At 34.4% G+C, this 19,019-nt stretch overlaps 1 protein-coding gene across 1 annotated transcript; it reads right to left on the bottom strand.

Moving 5' to 3' along the window:
• Window positions 1–8,121: 8,121 nt before the first annotated feature.
• Window positions 8,122–9,759, bottom strand: LOC134231907 (glutamine-rich protein 2-like). The gene is made up of 3 exons (XM_062713860.1): window positions 9,720–9,759; window positions 9,455–9,496; window positions 8,122–9,163 (listed from the first exon to the last, which is right to left on the bottom strand). Exons 2-3 carry the CDS (start codon window positions 9,474–9,476, stop codon window positions 8,457–8,459), a joined length of 729 nt encoding a protein of 242 aa, XP_062569844.1. The 5' UTR covers window positions 9,477–9,496; window positions 9,720–9,759; the 3' UTR covers window positions 8,122–8,456.
• Window positions 9,760–19,019: the final 9,260 nt, after the last annotated feature.

Raw genomic sequence — 19,019 nt, 5'->3', positions numbered from 1 at the left:
CCCGCCATGGGTTAGAATTAAAAGGGTGCAGCTTACAGAATGATTAATAAATGTACAAAGAAAAAGCAACAGCAACTGTATTCTTAAAATTTCAACATAATTCCTGAATATTCAAAAACCTGAAAATAATATTCTTGTATCTACATTAGGCAGTAAAGAACAATTTAACATTGAATTTATATTTAAACAATTATGAATCTTGTGTTATATAAAATGCCAGCCTTCAATGAATGCAAATATCATGAAGGCTTGACCTTAACTTCAAACAAACAGCAGTTGCAGACAAAGGTTTTCATTAATCTTAAAGTGACAGATAAAGAAAAGCCTACTAAATTTTCTGCAGCAGGCTAGATAATTAATCCCAAGGGATTAATTGTACCTCTCTCATCATTTTCTTCTAAAGTTACAATAAGAACTTTTTCAGTATTAATGATAGAATGGGGTTTTTATACTACATTAAAAATTAAAAACATTCTTGAATTAATATACATTATGTATTTAAAAAAAAAAGGAAAAAAGTGAAAAAAGTACCCTGGTAAATCAAAAAATCTTCTTTAATCTATTTTATTTTAGGATTCAATGAAATCATAACTATCAAACAAAATTAAATAATAAAAATTTATATTTAAATCCACATTTCAGAGTGTTCATAGCATTCCAAATTGATTTAACTTCAAAACAAACTTCATTTGCAGACAGAGGTGGTAATTAATCTCAATGTGACAGATAAAGATAATGCTCTGGATTTTCTTCAGGAGGAAAGCTAATTAATCCCATAGGACTCCTAGTAGCATTCAGTTTACTGAATGGGAACATCTTCAGCAGTTATCTCTCTTTGCCAATGCATTCTTATATAGAGTTAAGGAATCTACCCAACCACCCCAGCTCCAAACCAAGGGACATAGAGAACCAAACTTATCATCAAAATATGTATTTTTGCCAACTGAACTACTGTACCAAATTTGATCTTAATTGGGCAACCATAAAAAAAGTGGCCCGTTCATTCTTATGCATAGTTAAGGAATCTACCCCACCACCCCAGCTCCAAACTAGAAGACATAGAGAATCAAACTTAGCATCAAAATATGTATTTCTGCCCATTAAACTACCATACCAAATTTAAACTTGATTGGGCAACCATAAAAAAAGTTATTAGAAAAAAACAGAAAATTTGTGGACGGAAGAGTGACAGACGGACAGACAGACGGACGGACGGACAGAGTGATTACTATAGGGCACCCGCAAATCCTTGCGGGGCCCTAATGACTTATTAACTGGACTGACGTGTGCAACCCTCGCAGAAACACGCAAACTGGGACAATCTCTCATCGGGATGGAAAAAAACATCTTTCTCAATGCAAAACAACCACAGTTCGTTGCAATTTAACCAGTCGCTAGTCGAAGTTACCACTCTGACCGCCATATTGAAACTGATTTGTTTAACGGTTGACGTTCGATAATATAGTTCGAAGTAGCGTGCCGTGTACAAAATGCGCTACCTCCTCTGGGGAATATCCATATATTATAACATTGTGGTATGGTGATACATTTACTCCCATTCCTAATGCACTGGTGGCAACAACAACCCTAATTGACTCTCCCTTGTTAACTGTTCAATTGTTTTTAGGTCACCTGAGTCACTCAGGTGACCAATTGCCATCAGTGTTTGTCTGTCGTCGTCCGTCGTTCGTTAACATTTGAACATTTTCAGCTTCTTCTCTGAAAATGCTAAACCAATTTCAACGACATTTTGTATACATAATCTGTGGGTGAAGGGGAACAAAATTGTGAATTTCATGGTCCCCGCCCCCCTGGGGCCTTAGGGGGGGGCCACAACCACCAAAATAATAGCAATCTTGAAAAATCTTCTTTACTCCTTGACATCAAGCAGGCAAACTGTTGGCAAGAATGTAATGAGCATTGAGTCCTCTACCAAAATTGTGAAATTCATGGCCCCAGGGTCAGGGGTATTAGTGCTAGGGCGGGGCTATATAGATTATATAATGAAAATGCATTATTTCTATGAAAATCTTTTCTGCTCTTGGGTATTAAGTAAACTAAGTTGTAACAGTGAGGATGCAGATTTTTGATGCACTGTTGGACAGTCTGTGCGACATTACATTACAGTAAGTGTTATACGATGTCAAAAATTTCAATGTTTCTAATGACTGTATTGAAACTTGGTTATAAAGAAGTCACTGGGACCTATAAAATTACTTCGCTATGTCCATAATTCATTTTACAGTGTATCCGTAAAAAGGAATTGTTTAAATTTATTTAGCTGGGGATCCAAGATAACTTTGCTATATCCATGAATTTGCAATATCCATGCTCGTACTAAACCAGTTTTACTGTATCTAGTCAGTAATCAAAATTTGTTCTCAGATTTAGGGAAATCTTATCTGATTTAACATAGTTAAAAAGCATTTTGAAAATATTGACATTGCTATGCTAAATTTTGTGTATCCTACCGCGCGGGTATGTTAAGGCATCACATGGACCAGAATTCGGCGAATAAAGACTTTTTTATAATTATGTAACACTAATAAATCGGAAAAGTCAAGCATAAAACTTTTGATATAATTATGCATTCTATAGACTTCAATGGGACTTCTACTACATGAAGCTCTTTACCATTGACGTCACCACGTGACGTCTATAATTAGAAAATATGCCTTGATGAAAAAGTGAAAAGTTCAACACTACCCCGGGGATAATTAATTTCAATTTGTAATAATAATTATGTAAAAACATCTGTGTACCATGAAAAGTGCTGCTAGAATCCTACTGTCCTATCACAGAAATAATTATGCAGCACTTTCTGACGAAACCTTCCCAAAATTTTTACATTTTGTTCATAACATCGAAAAAAATGCATTAATTCCCGTAAACCATACGATTCTAGCAGCACTTTCCAAAAACATTAAACTAGATGTATCCTTTGAAAATATTTCTATTCAAAACTGGAAGCTAAACAAAGCTGATTGGATACAATTTGAAAACTTATGCTTACAAAATATTTCGTCCGAAACGTTCGAGAATGATCTTGATCCTATTAAAAAATTTACTGAAATCCTATTAACTACTGCAAATAAATGTATACCTAAAACCTCGACAAATTCCTCTAAAAGTAAAAAACCATGGTTTACCGAAGAATGCAATGATGCTATTAAAGCTCGCAAAAAAGCAGAGAGACAATTTAATCGGATACCAACATCAGCAAATTTAAGCAATTTCCGTATATTTAGAGCAAAAGCTCGCAGAACTATTAACTTTAATAAACGAAAATCTTGGAAAAGATTCATTTCCAGCCTTAATTCTCATACTCCTATTAATAAGGTCTGGAATGCAATTAGAAAAATTAAAGGTAAAGGTCCTGAAAAATATCAACATCTTAATGCTCGAAATAAAATTATAACGGATAAAAAAGAGATCTCAAATGAAATAGGTAATACAATTTCTAAAAATTCCTCCAACAAAAATATCAGCCCTAAGTTTAGTAAACATAAAAAATCACAAGAAAAGAAAATATTAGATTTTACATCTGAAAACAATGAATGTTATAATCATCCATTTACTTTAGATGAACTTCAGAAATCTTTAGATAAATCCCATGACACAGCAGTAGGACCGGATGAAATCCATTATCAAATAATTAAACACCTTCCTTTAAAAAGTAAACAATGTCTTCTGCAAATTTTCAATACGATTTGGGAGCAGGGTCACTTTCCACCCTCATGGACCCAAGCTACAATAATTCCCATCCCAAAGCCTGGGAAGGATCACACAGATCCAAATAATTACCGTCCTATTGCTTTAACAAGCTGTTTATGTAAAACCATGGAAAGGATGATAAATGAACGACTTATATGGTTTCTTGAAACTAATAACATTTTAACTAATATTCAATGTGGTTTTAGGAAAAACCGCAGTACTATTGACCAGTTGGTGAGACTGGAAACCTATATTCGAGATGCCTTTATTAAAAAAGAGCATGTTGTATCTGTGTTTTTTGATTTAGAAAAAGCATATGATACTACATGGAGACATGGCATTTTAGAAGACCTCTACACTATGGGTCTTAAAGGTCATTTACCAAATTTTATCAAGAATTTCTTGAATGATAGACATTTTAAAGTACGCTTAGGGTCTACATATTCAGAAAGTTTTGAACAGGAAATGGGTGTACCACAAGGTAGTATTCTATCAGTAACTCTATTCAGTATAAAAATCAACAACTTAGCTGAAGTTCTTGAAAATGATATGCATGGAAGTTTATATGTTGATGATTTTGTTCTTTGTTTTAGATCCAAAAATATGAACTATATTGAACGAAAATTGCAGAGTTGTCTAAATAAAATTCAAAATTGGGCTGATGTAAATGGATTCAGATTTTCAAAAAGCAAAACCGCTTGCGTTCATTTTTGTTCCAAACGGAAGGCGCATGACGAACCACGTCTGCTGCTCGATGGAAATCCAATTAAAGTTGTAAAAGAAATAAAGTTTTTAGGTATCATTTTTGATAGTAAACTTTCTTTTGTGTCGCATATAAAAATGCTTAAAGAGAAATGCACGAAGGCTTTAGATGTAATTAAAGTAATTGCAAAAACAAAATGGGGGGCAGATAAAAATACTCTTTTAAAACTATATCGTTCTTTAGTAAGATCCAAGTTAGATTATGGTTGTATTGTGTATGGCTCGGCAAGAACTTCTTACGTAAAAGCTCTTGATGCAATTCACCATCAAGGCCTTAGACTGTGCTTGGGAGCTTTTCGAACTTCTCCTAAAGACAGTTTATATATCGAGGCAAATGAAATACTACTTTGAAATACTACCATCAGGTTGAACATGTGAATTTTCAATTGTTGTGACTTGAAGTACTGTATTTCGAAACGCTATACAACCCCTTCTTAAAATGTCGACGTCTGATCGACAGTACTTCAACATTTCTTTTTGAAAGTTAAATACTTCGGAACTCTTGCTTGCATGCCAACTGGCTAACTTCTTTCGCTCCCCCGTCGACATGAAATTGTATCCGTAGAATTCCAGAGCTGGATAAGGGCCCACGTAAGTTTGGTTTTCTTTAGTATTAAAAAAATGCGGGAAGAACCCCTTGCTGAGTTCTTCTAGACCAAACGCTTCTGGAATCTTTGCCAATTTCATGGGTAGGAAATTTAACGAATCCAAAAACGTGAGATTCAGTTTGTTGGCGATGTGCATGTACATTACTTTGGATCCATTGTAAATGATTTTATCTGGCCGAATCGAATGTCGGTCGATGAGAACCTCTAAAATTGGATACAAGTCAAAGCTTTTGGCATTATGAGCAATTAAAATGGTGTTTTTCAAATGAGGTTGAGTCACGTGGGCACAAAACTGTTGTGCCGCGTTTTCGCCACGAAAGATCAGTTCCCGGTGACCGCAAGTATCTGGACAGGGGGGCCCACGAACTTTGATTTCTTCATTTGACAGCACCTGACACAGCGTACACCACACTCGTTACATTTAGAATCTTCGTTTAATTCTTTCTGTTCGCAGACATGACAGGACGTTTGTAGTACAGCAAAATTTACTTTATGTTGTTGTAGCCCACAAGACGGATCCTCACAATACCGACAGAGCCTACAATCTACACACTGACGTTCTTTGACAACACATTCTCGACATCTAATACGAGAAGGAGTGTAACCCTGTTCGCATTGAAAAATATCATCTTGACGTGTTTCAAAGTCATAGAAAATGATTTTTTTTTTCTCTCGTTCCTCAGGATGGGATTGAGAGGACTTTTGATAACAGAAGTGTTCCCCTACGTAGAATTCGTAACAGCTAGGACATTGCCACTCGCCACAGGCGTGTAGTTTAGGATTGCGTTTAGCAACCGACAGTTTAACGCGACATTTCTTACACTGATGCCATAGTTGACAGGCAGGGGGCAGCTTGTCTTTTCTTACCATTTTCTCGACTTTATGTCTTTCAAAGCAGGTCAGTGAACGACAGACACGACCGCAAAATGGACATCCTACCTGCACTTCCGACTCGGGACAGTTATCGTGCAGACACACGTCACATGAAGTCGCACAAGTATGTGCATATTTGTTTTTATAGGGTTTTAAACACGAATGACAAAAGTAACTGGTATTGAAGAACCCTTGTATATTTCCAATACCATGCCAATGTTTCTCATTTTCTGTCTCTACGTGATACAAGTATAGAGAAGTTCTTTCCATATCTCCTTTTGTAACACGGACAAATTTGTTACCCACACGGGACGACACCACATTGATACTCGCATTCAGCAGGGTTTCGAAGGGTTCGATATCATTCAGACCCAAATATCTGTTGACAGGTACATCTGCTCTTTCACACAGCCAAATGGCCATTTCGGTCTGGTATTTCTTACGTGATTTTTTAAGCAGGTTACCGTAATAGTGTTTGGGAACGGTTTTGTGTTGAATCACATGACTCATAATGGCCGCCTCCGAGTCGTTTCCGACTAAACGCGACCACGTCGGAGCGTCTACCTTTTTACAGGTCTTCATGAAACATAGACCTATGGCGATGGGTAAACAGAGATTGTTGTCATTTTCAACGTACAAGACCGATTTCTTTCTCTTCAGAGTATTATTAGGTCCAAAGAGCGACGTTACCGATAATTTATTTCCACTCCAACTCCCACCCTTTGGCAAATCGATTGATCCTACAGTGACGAGTAAATGCTCGTCAACAGGAATTGTTTCGTTGGAGTTTAGAACCTTCGTAATTTCAGACATCACTGTATCAGAATTTAGGTTTTCCCATGATTGTAATGGGACGACAATGGGGTTGTTTAAATTGGGGTGACTGAGTACCACTCGACCTAGATCAGCATCGTGTCCTCTAGCCTGGGACAACACGTCATCAAACATATCATGTAATTTGTCATAAATATCTATTAATCTGTCCCCTTGCCACTCATCATTGAATTTAACCTTATAACTTGTGTCGCGAGCCAGATTCTTTTTGAAGGTCCGGGTATCTTTCTTCCATATGAAGTAAGGTTTCTCAACCTTTGTATTTTCCTTTCCACCCCCGGTCTGAACGCTAGTTAATGGTGCGTCATCAAGTGATGGCCTTGGTCTCTTTGAAGAGGGTTCCAGGTCAAGAAGCAGCTCTTCCCATAAACTGTCAACATGTTGTTTCCAATTGATTTCCTTTAATCGGTTTTCCACATCAACATTACCCGTTAGACCATGGACTTCAGCAAACAAATTAATGGTGTCTGCATCGTTCAAGGACTCCAAAATTTCTTTCAAGAGACCGTCTTCAGCCATTTTTCTTCAATTGAAATTAAAAATTGCAACCATTAACTTTAAACATTAAAACAAAATAAGCCAGATCTATTTTTGGTGCTATCAATTTCATTATTACTTGTAAAAAATTTTTTATTAATATATTCTCAACCAGAAGACATTGCTTGTAATATACACAGGTGTAATCAAGTTTTGTATGCCCATGTACTAAACTATACTTGGGATTACAAAACTTGATTACACCTGTGTGTATTTGTGTATATTACAAACTGTCTTTTGCTTGAAGATATAATAATGAAAAAGATGTACAAGTTTGTTTTTTCTTTAAAAAAAAAAAGAAGTCTGAAATCATTCAAAACTGTTTAATATGGATGAAATTCCATCAAAACATTTAAAGTAAAATATCCTTATAAAATATCAACATGACTAGTTGAATCACATATATAAAAAAATACTTGGGCGTGTTTAAAACGTGTGAAAATTTACCGAAGGTTATAAAAAAAAACGCTGTGCTTTTTTCTAAAACATAAAATCACATACATGCATAAGTATTTGAAATGAAATTGAAAAAAAAAAGTAAATACAGGTATAAAGAAGAACATCCTTGTACAATATCATTTTTTTTTTCAATCATGTAAAAATGAAATAAACATGGTATCTTGGATTTCCAAAAAAAAAAGTTTAAAACATACAGATGTAGATGTATAATGATCTTAACCTTAAATGTTATGCAAAGAAAAATTAAAAGCACATAAACAAAATGTGTAATTATTCTTGACTACACAAACAATCATTAAAACTAATATTTTTTAATGTACGTAGATTTAAAAAAAAATCCATACATGGAAATACCCCTTAAGGAAAAAAAACAAAAAAAATTTGTCAAACCACTGACAAACAAGAAACGTACAAAAGTACCTTGAAGCAAAACAAAAAAAATGCTTCAACAAAAAAAAGAAAAAAGTTTTACTCACCATTGACAAACAAAAAAAAACACAAAAGTACCATGATGCAAAAAAAAAAAAATGCTTCAAGTCTTACTCTCCAGTGACAAACAAGTACAAAGGTACCATAATGCCAATCCAAAAAAGAAAAATGCTCCAAGTTTGACTAATCATTGGTAAACAAGAAAAGTATCCAAAAATAAGTACCCTGATGTAACTATTTTTACAATGCAAGTTTTTTCTTTGACTTTGACCTAGTACGGTCTGAAATGGATTCAGGTGGCAACAATGGTGCGGTGGAGGAAGTGGTTGATGGTGTTATGGACGGAGTAGTAGCTTGAGATGGTGGAGTGTGTTGATTCATCAAAAACGGAATTAGTTTCGGGGTCTCTGGTTGCAAAGTAGAGTGGGTCTCAGTTCCTGGTTGCACAGTAGCGCGAGTCTCAGTTCCAGGTTGCACAGTAACGTGGGTCTCAGATCCTGGTTGCACAGTAGCATGGGTCTTGGTTCCAGCTTGCACAGTGGCGTTGGTCTCAGTTCCAGGTTGCACAGTAGCGTGGGTCTCACTTCCTGGTTGCACAGTAGTGTGGGTCTCAGTTCCTGGTTGCACAGTAGCGCGAGTCTCAGTTCCAGGTTGCACAGTAACGTGGGTCTCAGATCCTGGTTGCACAGTAGCTTGGGTCTCGGTTCCAGCTTGCACAGTGGCGTGGGTCTCAGTTCCAGGTTGCACAGTAGCATGGGTCTCACTTCCTGGTTGCACAGTAGTGTGGGTCTCAGTTCCTGGTTGCACAGTAGTATGGCTCCAAGCATCTAGTTGGTCAGCTACTTCTGCAATGTTGTGAGCACAACATCTGTGATTCATGCGGGCGAGCAGTCGCAAAATAAAGACTAACACGGTCAGCGTTGTTATTAGGGCCCAGATAAGGAAACCTATTAAGATGTAAAGAAGCATATTTTAAAAAAAATAAATAGATTATTATCTTGTATCAACTTCTGAATATTACCCTTTTCTACATCAGCCTGGGAATATGCCTTATGCCTTAGATTATTAAATTCTCATCAGACAGACTTTACACATTGTCTCATTGAGACTCCACTTTTCCATTTTTTTTTTTGTTAAATATATATTTGTTTGAAATTTTCATGTTTTCTCAACATTTTAAATTGAATTAAATTGCGTGTCAAAAGAGCACAACATGCGTAGGTTGATGAAGAACTAACCTATGGTTTTTGGTTCCTCCATGCCTCCCAGATCCTGATCATCTACAATTATAAATACATAATTTTATTTTTGTTAATAAATCATTCATAATATTTCAACATCAACATTGATGTAAACCTTTTTCTAGTTTTTAGAGAATACAACTGTATTGAAAAGGGTGCATTTTAGAAAGAAAAGGTAAATGTATCCTTACCATGTGTTTTAACATGCATAAACTTTTTCTTTTTTTAATTTATTTTTTCATTAAAAAAGTAAAATGCTCACACAAACTTCTCTGAGGTCTTGAATGTACATTATACACACCATCAGCTATGGTAAAAAAAAATATCAAGATTATATAAAATTTTTACAAAAAAATAATTCACCATCTTTCCTCCTAATAATTATAGGTTGCCTTTTTTTTGTAATTTACTTACCAGTAAAAAAAAAAAAGTTAAAAAAAATGATTTATCAAAAATACAATTTTAACATTAAGTATTCCAAGGGGAAAAAGAATTACAGTCTTAAACTAACCCAATACATCTGGATGACTGTTATGCTTTTCTGAAGGCGGAGTTGGGGGTGTTGATCCTTCTCTCATTGTTGTTTGCAACTCTACAATGAATTCTGAAATACTTTAATTCCATTCTTGCAAAAATGTTCATTTCCTATCCTTCCTCCCTAAAAATTTTATTTAAAATGATTATCAAAAATGTATATTATAATGGAACCTAGCTTCAAACTGTCTTATATATTTTTTTATTCAAAAAGTACAATTTTAACATTAAGTATTCCAAGGGAAAAAAAAGATTACAGTCTTAAACTAACCCGCTACATCTGGATGACTGCTATGCTTTTCTGAAGGCGGAGTTGGGGGTGTTGATCCTTCTCTCATTGTTGTTTGCAACTCTACAATGAATTCTGAAAATACTTTAATTCCATTCTTGCAAAAATGTTCATTTCCTATCCTTCCTCCCTAAAAATTTTATTTAAAATGATTATCAAAAATGTATATTATCATGGAACCTAGTTTCAAACTGTCTTATATATTTTTTTATTCAAAAAGTTTGATGACATCTTTTCTTTTAATCTTACTACCAAATAACCTAAATACTGAGTATTTCTTGTTGATGTCGGTGAAAAAAAAAAACAAAGTTAACTTTTTCCCTTTCTTCTTTTTTTTTTTGTACAAAGATCTATATGTAGAACTGCTGATTGTACATAACTAAGATTTACTTTACCTGTTGTCTTTAGAACAGGTGTTGATACACCTACATAACATATCATTTTTTTTTTTAATTTCTTTTTAAAATTTGTATGCATAATAATGATAACTAGTGCTAATTGTAACGGGAACCGTTACAGATGTTCCCCAAACGCTCCCCAACTCCCTTTTAGTGCCATATTCCCTGTGATATACTATATAGGAAAGCATTCAGTCCAAAAGTATTAAAAATCATTCAAGTGTATTTCGTATTTCATTCGTTCCAAATGTACGCACGTGCGTGCACGTGCATGATGACCATACCTTCTTGTAGGAGTCCCTTATATTAATCTATGTTCTGAATCCCATCCTGTTTGGTTGAAAAACAAGGGAGTTATAGCCATTTCAAGTTTCAGCCAATCAGATTGCAGCACACGTGCATGCGCGTGATTTCATGATTTTTTTCTATACTGCATTGTAGGATATCCTAATGAATGACTATGTTTTAAATTTCAAAGCATTTCGTCAAAAAACAGAGGAGATATGGTCATTTAAAGTTTCAGCCAATCAGATCGCAGCACACGTGCATGCGCGTAATTTCTTGATATTTTTTGTATATCATATTGCAGGACATCCTAATGTATGATTATGTTTTAAATTTCAAAGCATTTCGTCAAAAAACAAAGGCGATATAGTCATTTAAAGTGTCAGCCAATCAGATTGCAGCACACGTGCATGCACGTGATTTCATGAAATTTTTTCTATATTATATTGTAGGTTATCGTAATTCAAGACTATGTTTTAAATTTCAAAGCATTTCATCAAAGAACAGAGAAGATACTGAGATTTTTGTTTCAGCCAATCAGAGCGAAGCACACGTGCATGCGCGTGAGTTCGTGCTAATTTGACAGTGTCACATTATCTACATTATGAATATATCTTTATATAATGAGTTTTAAATCATTTCATTAAAAAATGTAAAAGTTATAGCTATATTAAGTATATAAGTCATTTCACGTGTTGCACGTGCACGCACGTGCAGGCGTATGCGAGCAAAATGACCTTCGTTCCGCACACCTACACTACACACCTATTAACCCTAAAAAGGTTTTAGGTCAATTGGGTGAACAGTTTCTGAGAACACTTCCGGACAAAAAAGTACCGGAGAACAAATAAGAAAAAAAAGAATAACTAGATACGATCTCGTTGTGAACAACGAGTGGGTCTTCCGCCCTATTCTTGATGAGATGAGATAAGATTTTGAATGTGATTTGCATTCTAAAGTAATGATTTTCCATAATCTGTAAAAAGACATTGAACAATAAAGACTTCTAAAATCGACTTTTGGTCCCTCACGGCCCCTAATATTAGAGATCAGCCCTTTTTTCTTCATAACATTTTAAAGCTCTTAGGATTATGAACACTTTTTGTTCAACAACTATTCAGAGATTCTTTTTTGTTTTCGAGTTATTCGCAAAAGAAATATTAAGGGACCAGCCCTTCAACTCCCTAATGGGAATGTTTAGCGAAAAATGAAAGGTTGCATATTGTTCAGAACATGATTTTGAACATCTTTTGTTCAATATTACTTATCAAAATATTTCCCACTTTCGAGATACAAAGCGTCAAAGATTTAGCCTTCTGGCCCCTTGTGGCCCCTAATTATGTAATGTACGACTTTAAAATCATAATATACAGTTGTAGATTGTTAAAATAAATATTTTTGCTTCAGTAATGTATAACAAATTATTGACTGTTAAAGAGTTATCAAAAAAACTTTTAGCCCCTTTTGGCCCCTAATGTGAGTACTAGCCCCTTTTCCTGGATTTTATTTTGAAGCTCTTAGGATTTTGAGCACTTTTTGTTCAACAACTATTCAGAGATTCTTTTTCGTTTTCGAGTTATTCGCAAAAGAAATATTTAGGGGCCAACCCTTCAACTCCTTAATGGGGACGATTAGCAAAAAACAAAAGGTTGCATTTTGTTTAGAACATGATTTTGTACATCTTTTGTTCAATATTACTTATCAAAATATTTCCCACTTTCGAGATACAAAGCGTCAAAGATTTAGCCTTCTGGCCCCTTGTGGCCCCTAATTATGTAATGTACGACTTTAAAATCATAATATACAGTTGTAGATTGTTAAAATAAACATTTTTGCTTCAGTAATGTATAACAAATTATTGACTGTTAAAGAGTTATCAAAAAAACTTTTAGCCCCTTTTTGCCCCTAATGTGAGTACTAGCCCCTTTTCCTGGATTTTATTTTGAAGCTCTTAGGCTTTTGAGCACTTTTTGTTCAACAACTATTCAGAGATTCTTTTTCGTTTTTGAGTTATTCGCAAAAGAAATATTTAGGGGCCAACCCTTCAACTCCCTAATGGGGACGTTTAGCGAAAAATGAAAGGTTGCATATTGTTCAGAACATGGTTTTGAACATTTTTTGTTCAATATTACTTGTCAAAATATTTCTCACTTTCGAGATATAAAGCATCAACGATTTAGCATTCTGGCCCCTTGTAGCCCCTAATTATGTAATATACGACCTAAAAATCATAATATGCAGTTGTAGGTTGTTGAGAGAAACATTTTTGCTTCAGTAATGTATAACAAATTATTGACTGTTAAAGAGTTATCGAAAAAAGACTTTTAGCCCCTTTTGGCCCCTAATTTGAGTGTCCAGCCCCTTTTTCTGGATTTCATCTTAAAGCTCTTAGGATTTTGAACATTTTTTGTTCTACAACTATTCAGAGATTCTTTTTCGTTATCTAGTTATTTGCAAAAGAAATATTTAGGGGTCAACCCTTCAACTCCCTAATGGGGACGTTTAGCGAAAAATGAAAGGTTGCATATTGTTCAGAACATGATTTTGAACATCTTTTATTCAATATTACTTGTCAAAATATTTCTCACTTTCGAGATATAAAGCATCAAAGATTTAGCATTCTGGCCCCTTGTAGCCCCTAATTATGTAATATACGACATAAAAATTATAATATACAGTTGTAGATTTTTGAGATAAACATTTTTGCTTCAGTAATGTATAACAAAATATTGACTGTTAAAGAGTTATCGAAAAAAGACTTCTAGCCCCTCTTGGCCCCTAATTTGAGTGTCCAGCCCCTTTTTCTGGATTTCATCTTAAAGCTCTTAGGATTTTGAACACTTTTTGTTCAACAACTATTCAGAGATTCTTTTTCGTTTTCGAGTTAATTGCAAAAGAAATATTTAGGGGTCAACCCTTCAACTCCCTAATGGGGACGTTTAGCGAAAAATGAAAGGTTGCATATTGTTCAGAACATGATTTTGAACATCTTTTGTTCAATATCACTTATCAAAATATTTCTCACTTTTGAGATATAAAGCGTAAAGATTTAGCATTCTGGCCCCTTGTGGCCCCTAATTATGTACCATACGATATTAAAATCATAAAATACAGTTGTAGATTGTTGAGGTAAACACTTTTGCTTCATTAATGTATAACAAAATATTGACTGTTAAATAGCTATCAAAAAAAAACTTTTAGCCCCTCTTGGCCCCTAATGTGATGTGTCAGCACTTTTTTCTTGATATCATATTAAAGATCTTCTCATTCAGCACAAATTTTGTTCAGTATGTTTTAACAAAATAGTTATACTTTAAAAGATATGATACAAAATGTCTCGAAAATTCACTCATGAATCGTGTCCTAGATTTCGACCCCTACCGCGCTTCCATATTGGACCTTTCTGACAAAAATTTAATCCAATGTGCAATTCAGCAATGTGTCGTCTATCATCGCTGAAAATTTCAGCTCTCTAGCTAATGTCGTTTTTGAGTTAACTTAAGGACAAGGAGACCCTCTAAAAATCACTAAAAGGGCGATAACTCACAACCGGAAGTGATGTTTTCAAAATTGAAGCGGGGGTACAAACTTCAGATAGACATACACAAAATCTGAAAATTTGAACAAAATCCATCAAGCCATCTCCGAGAAATCGTCTGCACAAAAATTGTAAGAAAAAAAGAAGAATAACTAGATGAGATCTCGTTGCGAGCAACGAGTAGGTCTTCCGTTAAATTTTTCGATAAGATGAGATGTGATTTTGACTGAGATATTCGGTAAAAGAGAATGACAATAACTTTTCCTTCATTAATTTTAAAGTTTCTTTTTTTATCACGATATTCTGAACATCTTTTGTTCAATATGGCTTATAAAAATACTCCCTCTTTTCGAGACGTAAAGCATAAAAAATATATCATTTTGGCTCCTTGTAACCACTTATTACGTAACACATTATAAAAATTGTATCATATATTGTTGCAAATCGTTAAGATAAATACTTTTGCTTTTGTAATGTATAACAAAATATTGATCATTAGAGAGTTATAGATAAAAAGATTTTTGGCCCCTCTGAGCCCCTAATTTGAGGGGTCAGCCCATTTTTCTTGATATCAAATGAAAGATCTTGTGATTTTGAAGATTTATTGTTCAACAATTATTCCGAGATTTCTTTTCGTTGTGGAGATATGCTAAATGGAAATATTTAGGGGCCACTACTACTAGTCCTTAATGGGGCCGTTTAGCAAAAATTCAAAGTATGCATATTGTTCAGAACATTATTCTGACCATCTTTTGTTCAATATTGCTTATCAAAATATTCCCCCTTCTCGAGATATAAAGCGTCAAAGATTTGACATTCTGGCCCCTTGTGACCCCTAATTACGTAACATATGATCAAAATTTTATCATATGTTGTTGCAAATTGTTAAGATAAATACTTTTGCTTCAGTAATGTATAACAAAATATTGATCATTAGAGAGTTAAAGATAAAAGATTTTTGGCCCCTCTGAGCCCCTAATTTGAGGGGTCAGCCCCATTTTCTTGATATCAAATGAAAGGTCTTGTGATTTTGAAGATTTTTTGTTCAACACTTATTCAGAGATTTCTTTTGGTTGTTCAGATATGCTAAATGGAAACATTTAGGGGCCACACCCCACAAGTCCTTAATGGGGCCGTTTTATAAAAATTCAAAGTATGCATATTGTTTAGAACATTATTCTGACCATCTTTTGTTCAATATTGCTTATCAAAATATTCCTCCCTTTCGAGATATAAAGCGTCAAAGATTTGACATTCTGGCCCCTTGTGACCCCTAATTACGTAACATATGATCAAAATTTTATCATATGTTGTTGCAAATTGTTAAAATAAATACTTTTGCTTCAATAATGTATAACAAAATATTGATCATTAGAGAGTTATAGATAAAAGACTCTTGGCCCCTCTGAGCCCTTAATTTAAGGGGTCAGCCCTATTTTCTTGATATCAAATGAAAGGTCTTGTGATTTTGAAGATTTTCTGTTCTACACTTATTCAAAGATTTCTTTTCGTTGTGGAGATATGCTAAATGGAAATATTTAGGGGCCACTCCTACAAGTCCTTAATGGGGCCGTTTTACAAAAATTCAAAGTATGCATATTGTTTAGAACATTATTCTGACCATCTTTTGTTCAATATTGTTAATCAAAATATTCCCCCTTCTCGAGATATAACGCGTCAAAGATTTGACATTCTGGCCCCTTGTGACCCCTAATTACGTAACATATGATCAAAATTTTATCATATGTTGTTGCAAATTGTTAAGATAAATACTTTTGCTTCAGTAATGTATAACAAAATATTGATCATTGGAGAGTTATAGATAAAAGACTTTTGGCCCCTCTGAGCCCCTAATTTGAGGGGTCAGTCCCATTTTTTTGATATTAAATGAAAGGTCTTGTGATTTTGCACATTTTCTCTTCAATATAATTTAACAAATTTTGAACATGTATGAAGATATGAAACAAAATGTGTCAAATTGTGTGAGATATTTTTGAGCCATTTTTTTAAACCCAGGTGAGCTTTGGTGCCTTTTGCACTGGATAGATATAGTCTCAAAGTGGCACTTCTACAATTCATCCTCTATCTACACTGAAAATCTCAACTCAATATCTCAAGTCATTTAGGAGGAGTTACCAGGACAAGGAGACCCTCTGAAAATCGGAAAAACGTCCATATCTCACGACCGGAAGTGACGATCTCAGAATAAAAAATTTCCAATAAGGTTCAGATCAATATCTATTAGATCTGAAAGTTTCGTGAAAATCCATCGAGCCGTTTCCGAGAACTCGCGTGCACAAAATCGGTAAGAATAATAATAAAAATAATAAGAAGAGGGAAAAAGAAACAGAACGAAAACAATAAGGTCTTCCGTTGGAAACGGAAGACCTTAATAAAAGTGAAAAAGAAACAATAGAATAATAGAAGGGTCTTCCGTTGGAGACGGAAGACCCTAATAATAATAATAAGAAACCGAGTAAAAACAATATGTTCCCAAACTCCGTTTGGGGAACATAATTATGTACTAACTTTCTCGCGATTACAAGCATTACCGTATTTTGTTCAAAGCTGTACGCAAACTCACCTTTTGTTCCACTGCAGAAATTTCCACGTCTATCTCTGATAACATCGATATCATTGATAGACCCTCCTTCGACTGTTACTTTCGTGGAACACCTCGACACCCTGAGCTCCCGTACACTCTCCCAGTTGTTTGGAATCGTCAGGGTCACACAATTCGAATAAATGTGCTGACAGTTCATAATCCGATTGACCATACTTTTTGGCCAACATCTTGTAGGCCTACATCCGTTGACAAGCACATTCATTGCATACAGTGTGAAAAAACACAACACGGTCACCCTCATCCTCTTCGCCATCATGATCATCTCTGAAAAGTGCGCGAAATTTGCACGGACTTCTGGACACGTGACACGTTAGTCGGGGTGACCCGAAATTTATACACTTTTTCCCTCTAATACTATGTAACAGAAGTTATAATTATAAAATGTATCAAAAAAATATATATATAATAAAACTTTTGACTTTCTTTCAGATTAATAGAAGACAGAGAGAGAATGAACCTAAAGTTCAAATCAAGTACATACATACATGCATACATGTATACATATCATACATACATTTTTTTTTATTCCAGCAAATCAGCTTTTTTTCTTTGGATGAGGGGAAATATATATATATATATATATATATATATATATATATATATATATATATATATATATATATATATCTGCTTTCTACATAAGGGGTACCAGACATAATATTCTGCCTTAAGGGGACATTTTGTATATTTTTTAATCTTTTACTTTGTGATGTTTAAAGCGCAAATTTATATATAACAAAGAACAATTTTGAGTTTTTCACAATGAAAATTAAGAAAACATTAGTTTTTAAAAATATATATAATTTGGTGTCCCCCTAATATTTAAAAACCATATTGTATGCCTTAAGGGGACATATGCAATATATATACCTTAGGGAGACATATGCAATATATATACATTAGGGAGACATTTACAATATATATACCTTAGGGAGACATATGCAATATATATACATTAGGGAGACATTTGCAATATATATACCTTAAGGACACATATGCATTATATATACATTAGGGAGACATTTGCAATATATATACCTTAGGTAGACATATGCAATATATACCTTAAGGAGACGAATGCAATGTTTATACATCTTTAGTAGACCGTATATATTTACAAGTATGGATACATTTAACCTTAGGGAACCCAAGTTCTTTTCTTATCAAAATATACTGATTTCGCCCAAAAATATCTTGCATTTTTAAATATCAAGATTTGTACACGTTATGTATAGAAACAAATAATTCTTATACTACAATATTTTATATTTACTAACGCCTCTCCATCCCCCCCCCTTTCTCTTTTTCTGGTAACATTCTTTTAACAGCATAACATGTAATATTTTTTGGCTTTGATCTGTTGAAGTAGCAACCTATAGTAAACTTTAATTTTATATAAAAACTTTAAACCTTTAATTAAAGGTATAATCCATTAATGACTATACCATTTATGATAAAATATGTTTAAGGAATCACTGTCTAGTTTTGAGAGTATGCCAGGGCATCAACAATAGTGGGAAACATGGGATAATTTTAGCTTTGCATAACGGGCGGCGAAGCCCGTTATGCTAAAATTATCCCATGTTTCCCACTATTGTTGATGTCCCTGGCATAATTTCAAAACTAGACAGTGATTCCATATATTTCCATTTAATTGTGAAGTAAAATTGTAAACTTAGAAATTAAGAATATAGACTAATCGATTTAAATTACACGACGACTTCCATGCCAATTTCAATAGTCCTCGCACACTGATGTCAAACACAAAGGCAGCCGCACGAGATTTACATGCATATTTGGCTTCCTTTAGCGTCAGACAGAGAGACAGATGTTCACGAGATTTGCATGCGTATAACGCCTCCTTACCTGCTGACCTATCGACCTGCCTAATT

Source organism: Saccostrea cucullata, unplaced genomic scaffold, assembly GCF_032062105.1.
Source record: "Saccostrea cucullata isolate Sc308-1 unplaced genomic scaffold, CSIRO_AGI_Scuc_v1 ctg4609, whole genome shotgun sequence".
Lineage (NCBI taxonomy): Eukaryota > Metazoa > Mollusca > Bivalvia > Ostreida > Ostreidae > Saccostrea > Saccostrea cuccullata.
This window is presented reverse-complemented; position numbering and strand designations above follow the sequence as displayed.